Below are 12,290 nucleotides of genomic sequence, written 5' to 3' on the forward strand. Positions count from 1 at the left end.
CAGTTAGTTAATGATTTTTAAAATTCCGTTGTAAAACGTAAATGGCAAGTCCTCTCAGCGATCTGGTGGATTGGACATCACGTGACTCACTGTGCGTGCCGTGGCAATGAGCCACATGAATAATATTCAGGGATATCGGTGGTCGGGGAAATGTCACAATCAAGCAAAGGAATCACATTTCACAGGTCAGTAAAAAGCTTTCATTAAAAAATATATATAAAGAAAATGGAGAGTAGGCTAGTTATGCTAGCTTAACTTAGCATGTACTCTTGCTTTGCACTTCGGAGTATTTCGGTTCAATTAACTCAAAAATAAGGCGACTCACATCAGAGGTGTGACCAAGTCACTGTGTTGCAAGTCTCAAGTCTTTGTCCTCAAGTCCGAGTCAAGTCTCAAGTAAAGACAGGCAAAAGTCGAGTCAAGTCTCAAGTAAAGACTGGCAAAAGTCGAGTCAAGTCTCAAGTCAGGAACCTTTAATTTCAAGTCATTTCGAGTCGTTTTTATTTTATTTTATTTGCAATTATACATAAAATTCAAATAATAGACCATTTGTTCGTTTTAAAATATGTATTTATCTCAAATGATAGAACATGTGTAGCTGAACACAAAGTATAAAAAACATTTTTAAATTGGACCACTTTATTGCCCAGTTCTGTTAAACTTGATATTCAATAAAAAAAGACAAATGCTGACATTTCCACAGCACAATACAAAGAACCATAACAGCAGTTTTTTCCTCTTTTCTCTGACCTGTCAAAACAATATATTGTCAATATAATTTCCCAACGTAGATGTCTTCAAATACACCAACCATCCTTAGATGATACTAGACCCGGCTCATCATCATGATGGGACAGAGAGACTCTGTTCCCTGTGTTCAGGTCCAGAATCTGCTTTCTGTTCCGGAGCCCCGCTCACTATCCACCGGCTTCCTGAGCTAACACGGTGCACATTATTTGTGGAGGCATTTGAAGGACCGGATTTATGGTAAATAATCACCAATTTAACCCGGAGTACACATGCTAACACGAAGTTAGCTAAAGTCAGCTATCTTACAGCAAAAGAAAAGTGCCACCTACCGATCTTTGTGAAGCTTCAAATGCCGGACAAAGTTGGACGTCGTGGCATCTCCATCCGATATTCTCATCTTGCATGTTTTACAAGTTGCAGTTCGTTTTTTAGTCGAAAGTTCATAACCTACGTAGCCAAAAGAAATTACTCGCGGAAGCATATTCGAGCGGTTATTTCGTATTTCGTTCCCTGAGCTCTGCAGCTTTGCCGCGTTTTTTTAAACGTCCAAATCCTGTTAATTTGATTGGTTGTGCTGCAGCTACGTACACATACATACATAAGGAGAGAGGAAAACCATAGTGACGGTCTGCGCATATTGATACGGAATGAGTGAAATTAATTAATGACGCCACTTTATAAATAATGTGTTTTAAATTTTAAGACTTTGAGTAAAAAATATCAAGTCTTTTCAAGTAAACAGCTTCAAGTCGAGTCAAGTCCCAAGTCAATGGCATGAAAGTCAAAGTCAAGTCCGAGTCTTTGAGCATTTTTTCAAGTCAAGTCTCAAGTCGTGATTTTAACGACTCGAGTCTGACTCGAGTCCAAGTCATGTGACTCGAGTCCCCACCTCTGACTCACATACATTTCCTTTACAGATAATCAGAAGGTGTTTAAGATGGCTAATCAACCACCGCCGGTGTTCAGGCGATCACTTCCTAATGATCGCAAAATGGAAATTCAGAAACACAAATCTGCACCAAACAGAATGTTCTGTTTGGTATTTGATCGTCCGTTTTTGTGTGGTAAATGTTTTTGTGGGTGTTTTTGTGTGTGTGTGTGTGTGTGTGTTAATTCCTGATGTATTTGAACGCAATCTTTGCTCTTCGCTTCCGGGGCTGTTGTTTACTGGTTACCATGGCAACGAGTCTGCGTGTGACGTTAAGCTGACAGACTGAGAGAAAAAAATATATATATAATATAACCAACTGTTTTTCTACATGTTTCCCCCTGGACAAATTGGATCATTTGTTCGCAGAACGTAGCGATTATTCAGAGCAATCATCAAATAGGATGAAATATTTCATAAAGCATATAAGAGCCAAAGTTGATTAAATTTTAAATCATGGCTCCTATTAAGTAAAATTAAATTATGCGCCATTATTAAGAGAAATTTGCTGTGTTCTCTCTTGTTTCTAGAACTGACAGAAACCAAACTATAGATTTATTAGCAGAGAGAATATATATTTTGACATATCCAAACATCAGCATCTCAGCTTTAAGCCACATTTTATAGAATCCAGTCATATCGATGGTCACTCTATTCGCCAACTGCCCCAACCAGACCCAAAAAAGATTTTGCGTCTTTATTATTTGCTATATTAAAGACACATCATATCATAATTTATTGAATAAGACTGTCTGGCATTCACATGTAAGTTTTGGCTTTATTCTTAGCACTAGAAAAGAAAAGGCCTTCCAGTGACTTTTGGAGCATCAGCACCATAACCTCGCCCCCATGACCCTGCTGCTCTTTGTCCCCACCAACTTGCAACACAAAGTGCAACACAACACCCTTGCTGAACAGCAACCTTGACCCCGTTATGAATAATGGTGTCAAGTCTAATTCGACTGATTAACCACTAGATGGCGATGACGCATTCTACAAGCAGCAACCCTTTGGCAAACTTTGTTTTGTTTTTGTGCTGCATCAAATAAAACATTAATACTGAACCTGGGTAAGACTACAAAGGTAAAGTTTTTGAATATATCTTTCAAGACTCTTAAATAATCTTTAAATTAGCTCTTCCATTCATATAAAACTAGAGCGACCCAGTAACAAACCAGAACAACTGAACTAGATGAGTAAAACAGATCAGAGTTTGACATAAAATGTGAAGAATGAGCAGAAAATGCAGAACTTTACTATAGAAAGTATAATGAAAATAATTAAACTACCAAAAGTAGGTTTTACATATCAGTATTTAAAAGCAGAAACAAAAAGTTAATTTCTATTCAGAGATGCATCTGCGATGCAATGGGAAAATGTTTTCTTAACCCTTTCATGCATAGCGGTCACTATAGTGGTATCTATCTAAAAGCCATTTTCTTGTGTTTCTTGTGGATTTTTATAATAAATGCACACAGACCACTGAAGTGGAAGCTAGTGTGCAGGACCGGCCCAAGGCAAAGCAAACTAAGCGGCTGTTAGGACCCCGAAGTCGCTAGGGTCCCTAAGTGGAGCTGATTTTTTGTGTGTGTGTGTGATTTCTTTGTGATTATATTAACAAAAACAGCAACAATAATACTTAAAACAATAAAATATATTTTATAATGTATGTAGAAATCATTATTTTTATGGACAAAGAGAAAAAAGAAATTGCTCTCTTTTCTCTTTCAACTTTAATTGTATTGGTCCAATTAAAGTTGTCTGAAGTTATTCCACCGTGTCATCAATTTTGAATTGCTCTCTTTTCTACCTTATCTTTCCTGCAAGAAAGATAAGGTAGAAAAAAACAAGATAAAGGTAAGTTTCCTTGGTGATGTAATGTTTATCAAAAAGATTTACAGAGCTGCTAATAAAAAATAGCTTGGTTGTTGAATGGTCCAGTTCAAAGACCAAACATTTATGCTAGAATTTGTATTTGTGTGAAACTGAGTTTTAACTTTAAATGAGTCAATTCTCCGGGTTAGCCCTGTATGTTTCTGAGGGTTTTTTGGCTTCAAAACAGCGTGTTTGATAAGGTTTGATAATTAACACGTCTCAATGTTTGCAATCTTGGAAACAGAAACATTGAGTTTCTTTATAAATGAAAAAATATAATGTCAAAGATCAACTGTTATTTGAAAGCTGTAATTACAAACTTCTCGTAGTTGACTGTTCTGTCGTAGTTTCTGTGAAATATGGATTATAATAAAACACAAATGTGTGAAATACCAAAAGAGAAACCAAAACAACTGACCCACTGAATTGTGTCATTGTGTCACGATGTTTCATATAACTGATAAGAAATTCTGCAATTCCTGTAAAGGTGTGATACGCTGAAGCAGTGCTGCTACTGCTGACAAAGTCAAAGCACCCCCGCAGCTTGTGAAAGCTACTGTACAGAGAAGATTGCTTCACACTTCTGCAGTAAATAGTTGTTTTTTTTGGCCCCACAGGACCAAAAGAAAATATAAGATTATTATCTTTTTCATCTAAGTTAATCATGTTTAATATGTGATCTTTTAATTTTCCTCACAGAGAGGAAAATTAAAAACACAAGCAGTGATTATATATTGAGTAAATTTTTTTTTAAATCTCACATAAGAAAATTAACTTGCATCTATTTTTACTTCTGGGAAGGAAAGAGGAGCACATAATTCGAAAATTTATTGTTTATTACCCAAATTTCCAAGGATGGCAGCAACAGCTCAATGGGAAACAGGAAAGGACAAATCCCCAGTTTGGTAATATTTCAGCTACTTCAACAACAAAATCTAACAAAATAAAAATCTAATCAATAATTATCAAGGGCTGATAAGAAATGCTTATATCATCCAACCTCTATTTATGCTTTAATTAAATAGCACAATATCACATATTCACTATCCACTTTATTGGTGTCTCTTGGTGAAGAAACGGGGAGCTGGGTCAGACTCTGGTACCGAACTTGACTGGTTCAAATCTTATGAACAAGGACTTCTTCGTGTCAATAGGAAACTTCTCACTGGAGTTGAGGAAAAAATCTCATGGGGTAACCCACTGTTCAATACTGGGACCACTACTATTTAATATGTACATGCTAGTTCAGAGTTTAACATGTAATAAGTTATTAGCTACCACAACTATGCAGATGATATTCAGCTCTACATTATGATGTCACCAGGTGACTTTGAACCCATCCAAGCATTGAACAAATGCGTAGAAGAAATCAATGCCTGTATGTGACATAATTTCTCCAGCTGATCAGAAACAAAACTGAAGTTATTATCTTAAGAGAAACCATGTGGGGTCAATACACAGTTTCGGTTATTACAGCTGGAAACATAGAGATCAGGCCCAAAATCTGGGTGCAGTGATGGACTCAGACCTGAACCCTCAAAGACACATAAAGCAACTACAAAGTCAGCCTTCTGTCACCTGAAGAAAATTTTTAGGATTAAAGAATGTCCCAGCAAGGTCTTAAAAAACTCATCATACATATTTCATTTCTCTAATTGTTCAAAGTTAGCTTTGAATATTCATGCCATTAAAACCTTCAGATGAAATAGACTAAAACAAGACAGCAACGTCTTCTGTCTTTTCACCTCTGTGAAAACAGCTTTTCAGCTGTTAATATAAAAACAGAAACTGAGCTGTCAGTTCCTCTGGTTATAACCACATTTTTGTTTAATCTTGTTCTCATGATTAAACAACACAGCATTGTGTTTCTTCACACACTCTTGACTAGACAAAACTATTTCTTGAGAAGCAATCTATTTTCTATAAATGACTAATCAGCGATTTCTGCTCCGACAGTTGGTTTTGAAATGACATAGGTCCACAGGTCAAAATAGGTGTTGTTCAAAATGTAATCATCAAGGTTTCAGCTCTATATATAGCCCCTGTCTGAGAGAAACATCATTTTAAAGCTTTTGAAGAGGAAACGTATCAGCAGATCTTCCATCTCCCTTCAACAGATTCATCTCATTTGACCTGTTTGTTCCACAGAATGTCTCAGAGGAACTCCCTGACGTCCTGCACAGCAGCCCTGCTCTTCCTCCTGCCCTGGTTTGGTGGTCTGACTGTCGGAGAGGTCAGCAACAACTTCTGTCAGTGCCTTGACTTCTTCTACAACAGAACTCCTCCAAGGGGTCTTAAGAAAGCAGAGTATCAGCCAATATGCCAGCGCTACAAGGACAGATATCGCTTTGCCAGCCTGTATCGCCGTCAGCATCGGGCTCCTTTGTTCTCTGCCTACAAACTGAGTCCTGCGGACGGGAGGTGGCCGAAAAGCGGTTGGATGTATGAACCACAGGTAGGTAAAATAAGTAAGACTGTACTTTAAAGAAGCAGTCCTTTATTCTTAAAAAATATTCAGTAAAATATTATGAATGCTGCTGTTTATAAATGTTGTGGAACCTCAAAACATTGTTCTGAGCCGTATGCAACGAAATTTCGTTCTGTATACACCCATGCAAAATGATAATAAAGTCAGTCTAAGTCTAAGTCTAAGTCTAAGATTTAAATCATAAGAAAGGTAACTGAGTTCTTAACTAGCAGAACTTACTCAGGCTTATACAGGTAACAGTTTGAAAAACTATTAGTATTTTATATTTTGAAGCAATGCTACTTTGACTTGTGGGTACTCTACTGATCTTGAGTTACTTCAAGGATGAACAAATGAAATTAGCTGAAATGTTAAAACTTTTGGTTTTACAGCACACTTTGTTGTTTTGATATTATTTTGTATCTGTTAAACCTTTTGTGTCATTTGGAGACCAAGTAGTAGATTTTGTCAGAAGAACTACTTTGCACTGTTCTAACACATTATTTACTGAAGGTAGTAGTTTTGGAAATTAGTTTTTATTTTACTTGAATCAGTTATTTTGTAATGATGTAACTTTAAAGCAAAATCAGCCAGAACTCAAAACGCAGCCAAAACAAGTGTTCGGTTCACCAATCGTTTTATTACAAAAATGGTGGTGTAGAAGGGGCTCCACAGGTTGTGGTCACACTGGTAGGTCAGGAATGGGAGGTTCACAGGGGTCAGGAATCCAGCCTGGGCAGGGTAGGGTGTATGGACAGTGTTACAAACTACAAAACATGTAGTTTGTAAAATGAATCAAATAATTAATTGAATTAATCATTAAATCATTGGTGTTCTTTTTTCAGTTGGCGTTTTCCCGTGCCTGTCCTGAAATGAGACATTTTAATGAAATCGTTGATCAGAATGTGGTTGAAAGCCAAGCGGTCCACCAAGACTACAGGAACTCCGGCTTCTCCAGAGGTCACCTCTGTCCCAGTTTGCACCAGAGGACGATGGAAGACAGAGAGTCCACTTTTACTCTGACAAACATAGTGCCTCAGCAGATCGGCTCCAACTCTGGCACATGGAACATGCTGGAGAACGAGGTGTTGGAGAGGTACAAAAAATTCTGCATCGGGCCAATGTACGTAATCACTGGTGTCATGCCTTACGAATCAGAGACGCACTGGGTCAATAACAGAGTGTCTGTTCCTGAGTACATGTGGTCTGCTTACTGCTGCCCCGTATTCAAAACGAACCTCCTCACGGGGATGAAGCAGCTCTTTCCTTCATATGCTGCAGTGGGAAGAAATGATCCCAGCAGCGGACAGGAGATTGTGCCTGTTAATAATAAAGTGAGGCCTTCTCTACGAGGCTATGATGTGAAGCAGATGACCTTGGAGACTTTGGAGGGCATCCTGTCTCGGAGGCTAAATGTTTCTGTCACCCTGTTTGATGGAAACTGTCAAAACACTTATATAAAATCCTCTATATAAGGGTTTTATCACTTGCTGTTGAGATCATTCATGCCACTTTGTAAACATTTTTAGTAATGCATTTCATAAATCCAGCGTTTTTCCAACAAACCCCATCTTTGAAGAAAATAATTTTGAAAATGTTGTAATTGTAGTCAAAATAAATTTGTTATTTATTTTTTAATTCGGGGTCCAAGTTACGTTAAAATAAATAGTAGAGGAATAACCATAAACCTTTCAGGCTATTTATTATAACAATAGACTTGGCAAAAAGTCAAGTTTATGTCATCTGGACTTCATGTTTTATGTTGTTTTTTTTTTCTTCAATAAATTATTCTCTGTTTTAAAACAATGTTTCATTAAATAAAAGTGCAACATCAATAAACTTGAATTGCCTTACACCACTTTATGTTGACTTCTTTATGACAAGACAGGCACCAGACCGGATGCTCCATGTATCGGTCCAATTAAAGTTGACTGGATTTTTCCACTATGTGATCAATTTGGAATGTATTCATTTGGCTGTGAACTGTCAGTATGATTGAACTAAACTTACTTTTATTTATGAAAATTGCCTCAAGATAAATCTTGTTGTGAATTGTTCCTATATAAATAAACTTAATTTAACTGCATTTAAAATGACCAAATGTTGAAAATTACTGTTATTGACTGAAGAACTAAGCAGAGATCGGCACTTTGTTCACATTTAACATAAACATGAGTTAACAGTTAAAATGACAAAACTCTGTTGTTTGGACATGCAGCGGAAGAAAAATATAAACCGTTATGGTTCTGATCTGAAGTAATAGATATTTACTTCAGAATATAATAGATATTTTTGAAGTAATAGATATTTACTTCAGATCAGAAGTAAATATCTTCAAATAAATTAAAAAAATTTAATTGGGCAATTTTTCAAATCTGGTTTCAGATGGAAAACACAGTAGTGATATAAAGTTTTTAATTGCACAATTAAACAAGTGGAACAATTACTTCAAAAGCTTGAAGTCATATCCTAACTTCAGATTGTAATCTAAGACCTAAGGCCCAAAACCTAATGAATATAATGAGTTTTAAGTCTTATTCATCCATTCATTTTTTTACATGCTTAATCCATTGAGGTCTGGAGGGAAGCTGGTACCTATTTCCAGCTGTAAATGGGCAACAGGCGAGGTACACCCTGCATAGGTCGCCAGTTCATCGCAGGGCAACACAGAGACAGACAGGAGAAAACAACCATGCAAACACACACATGCGCATACACACACACCTAGGGAGAATTTAGAGAGACCAGTTAACCTGACAGTCATGTTTTTGGACTGTGGGAAGAAGCCGGAGTACCCGAAGAGAACCCACGGATGCACAAGGAGAACATGCAAACTCCATGCAAAATTGAACCCAAGACCTTCTTGCTGCAAGGCAACAGTGCTACCAATTGCGCCACCGTCTAAGCTTATCTAACTTCTCGTTTTGCTGACAGGCAAAAAAAAAAATATGAACATGGTTAGATCTCATTTTAATATTTCCAGCTTGAGAGCAATTTGTATTTGTCATGATTTTTCTGCTATCTGGAGTGGCCCGTATCTCCACTGTGGTATCTAAGACGATCTCTGAAAGCAGACACGAGCTACAAAAGAAGGAAGCTTCCACGCTACTGTGTTGAACAAAAAATTACCCAATAGCCTCCGTGCTGTATAAACTTATACTTTATACCTGTTACCATCAAAAAACCCAAAAAAGGCAGAGTATAAATCTCATAATCAGTCTCAGTGCATCTCTCAGAGCGGATGCTGCTGTGTCGCCTCCACCTCCACAAAATGGAGGTTTAAGCTCCGCCAGAATAAGCTGTTTTCAACCTAGAAACATCAACCAGTCCACCAACTGACTGAGTCATAAGAAAAACTTTAATCTCAACATGTAGTAATCATCAGTAATTGTAAACAATCAGTAAATGTTTTGCTGTAACAACTGATTGTTGGAGAATTGATCACATTTAAGAGTTTTACCTTTAACTGATGGAGAAGATGGAGCTCCACAACTCCTTTGTTGTCCTTTTTGTCCATGAGGCAGATTGTGTGTGTGTGTGTGTGGGGGGGGGGGGCAGGGGGTATGTGTGTGTGTGGGGGGGGGGGGGGGGGGGCGTGCGTGTGTGGACTACGATTTGTCCAATCAATACTTCTTCTGCAGTTTGCTAATTACTCATACTCTTTCGTATAGTTCAACATGTGTTGCTGCTTTACTCGTGTTGAAGAAGCCCTGATACAATTTAGAAAGAAATGTGACTGAATAACACATTAATAGATTTCCATTCCCGTAAACATTATGTAAAGTGTTGCAACCGCTATTTTTAAAGTGAAACTGCTAAGTAGCTTGATAACAGCATTATCAAGCCACAAGCCACTTCCTCTATGATTTTCAGGTAGTATTTAACCAAGATCTCCAACTCTTTCACATATTTTTCTTGTCCTTCACACGAAGTGTAACTCTGCTATCTTGCTCCAAAGGACTGAAAGAAAGATGGTGTCAAACGGAACTCTGTTTCTTCTCCTAACCTGCTTTTCTTTCCTGGTTTATGGCGAGGTTGCTGTAAACTTTAACAATTGCCTTCAGTTCTTCTACAGAAACAAACCACCCAAAGGTATCACTGGACCAGAGTATCGGCATATCTGCCAGTTGTACCATAATGCCTACCGCTTTGCCACCCTGTATAACTCAAAGTATCGGACACCGCTGTACTCTGCCTATAAACTCCACAGTCCAGATGGGAAGAGACCTCATCCTAATTGGATGATTGAGCCTCAGGTAAGACCTGATGTTCAAATTGTTTTTCATTCCCAGGGAGTAGTTGGGAATAAAAATAATCTGTTATACTAGAAAAAGCCTCATGTAGCTATTAATGTTTTTATTCCACTAACATTTGGTCGTTTTTGCTCTTTCAGTGATAAACAGTGTAAGCAATGACTAAATGAATTTTGCTTATCGTTTTTAAATGACCTGTCTTTATTTTTTATTTATCTTTCCATCTTTTTTCTCGGTTTCTTTTCTTCTTTCTTTCTGTATATTTTAGTTGGCAAACAGCAAAGGTGACAAAAGTATGACGTACATCAAAAACCCAGACCAAAATGTGAAGGAGAGCCAGGCCATGGATGATGACTACAAACACTCCGGCTATACCAGAGGCCATCTCAACCCCAGCAGCCACCAAGCGACAAAGGACGATCGGACGGCCACTTTTACCCTGACAAACATCGTTCCTCAAACAGCTACCTCCAATGGCCGTGACTGGAACAAGTTTGAACAGAAGATGTTGGCCAGATTTAAAAATGTCTGCAAAGATAAATTGTATGTAGTTACTGGGATCATCCCTTATCAGTCAGGAAAGCACAAAATCAAAGATAGGGTGTACATTCCTGAGTACATATGGTCTGCTTACTGCTGCAATGACAATAATGTGGGAAAGGATCAGGGAAAATACTTCCCCACTTATGCTGCTGTGGGAAGAAACGATCCCAACAGTGGAAATGATGTGGTGAAGAAAGATCCCAAAAATTCAGGCTATGATGTTAAGGAGATGCCCTTAGAGGAACTGGAGACGATCCTGAAAAAGAAACTAAACATGAACATAACTCTGTTTCATGGGCACTGTGGAGCTAAGTAACATGTAAAAAGCTCAAGTTATCCCAGAACAAAAGTTATATGTGGAGCATTTTACTGATGAAAAATGATGATGATTTTTCAATGTACTCTTTCCACAAACTTTTAATAAAGCATTTCTTGGCATAAACTGGAGTCTTTATTTCAGCTGATGAAAACAAAAATCAGTCATGCATAAAATAATTACAATATTAATATAATATATTAATATTAATCTTCATGCATCTTAGCTTCCATTTTCAGTTCAGTTCACTTATAATCCTATTATACCATCTGTCAGCACTATGGATTTTTTTAAATACATTTTGTGCAAAGCTACTTGCAAAGCTACACATAAAGCTATGGATACGAAACTAGTGGGTTATGATTTCATGATTTTATCTCCATGCTCTGAAGAAATCATCTGACACTGATGCAAGGATTACAAAGAAAAAAGAGAAGAAGCTGAGAGATGGCCCGACAACAGACAAAGAATAAATAATTATCACACCTTGACAGGAAAACAGCCCCCATCTTTCCTGTACTCGTTTACTGGAATATTGTGAGCAGGTAAACAGAAACGAGGATGTAGCTGTTCTTAATTATAGATCCACGCTGTGAACTGGTTCTCTCTGACTGTGTTTGTTTCATTCCATCTTTTGTACATGTGCTAATCTTCAAAGCCCCTTGGGTATGTGTTAACGTCCTCTGATATGTGAAGGGGTGTACAAAGATAGGGGATCACGATGTCTAGTTCAGAGTTTGTCTGACAGTCTAACTGGATGCAATCTCTCCGCCTCAGCTGAGGTGTTTTATGTTTCAATAAAGCTGTGTTTGTTCTTTTATTTGTATCCTGGTCTCCAGTTTTTCCCACTTATCAGTCTTGTTTAGGGTGTACCAGACCTCTTGCCTGTAGATGGATGTTTTCTTTTAAAACATCAATAACAGTTTTCAACAATTTTTTTATGTCATGTCAACCTAAGTATTTACCTGTAGACACATCTGAAATTCTTTAATGTATGTCTTAGAACTTAGAATAAAACATAAAATGTTTATTCGTGTTTCTCGTGAAGGAAAACAGACCATCTCTCTGAACAGAGTGCAAGCTGCGGTTGTTGTTGCAACAACTTTGATAATAACAAGACCAAGAAACTGATCTTATCACTCTACTGAAAAGAAGAGT

The 12,290-nt window shown here is 37.6% G+C and overlaps 2 protein-coding genes across 2 annotated transcripts; both read left to right on the top strand.

Annotated features, from left to right (window-relative positions):
* The first annotated feature begins 49 nt into the window (after positions 1-49).
* LOC114138976 (endonuclease domain-containing 1 protein-like) lies at positions 50-7,902 on the top strand. The gene is made up of 3 exons (XM_028008555.1): positions 50-185; positions 5,702-6,008; positions 6,866-7,902. The coding sequence occupies exons 1-3, from the start codon at positions 151-153 to the stop codon at positions 7,493-7,495; spliced, it is 972 nt and encodes a 323-aa protein (XP_027864356.1). The 5' UTR covers positions 50-150; the 3' UTR covers positions 7,496-7,902.
* Positions 7,903-9,904: 2,002 nt separating this feature from the next.
* Positions 9,905-11,258, top strand: LOC114138981 (endonuclease domain-containing 1 protein-like; the record flags this gene model as incomplete). Its single annotated transcript, XM_028008563.1, has 2 exons — positions 9,905-10,276; positions 10,542-11,258. Coding segments are annotated over 2 exons (963 nt in total), but the record flags the coding sequence as incomplete, so codon positions are not given.
* Positions 11,259-12,290: the final 1,032 nt, after the last annotated feature.

The sequence above is a fragment of the Xiphophorus couchianus genome, chromosome 23 (assembly GCF_001444195.1).
Source record: "Xiphophorus couchianus chromosome 23, X_couchianus-1.0, whole genome shotgun sequence".
NCBI classification, from domain to species: Eukaryota; Metazoa; Chordata; class Actinopteri; order Cyprinodontiformes; family Poeciliidae; genus Xiphophorus; species Xiphophorus couchianus.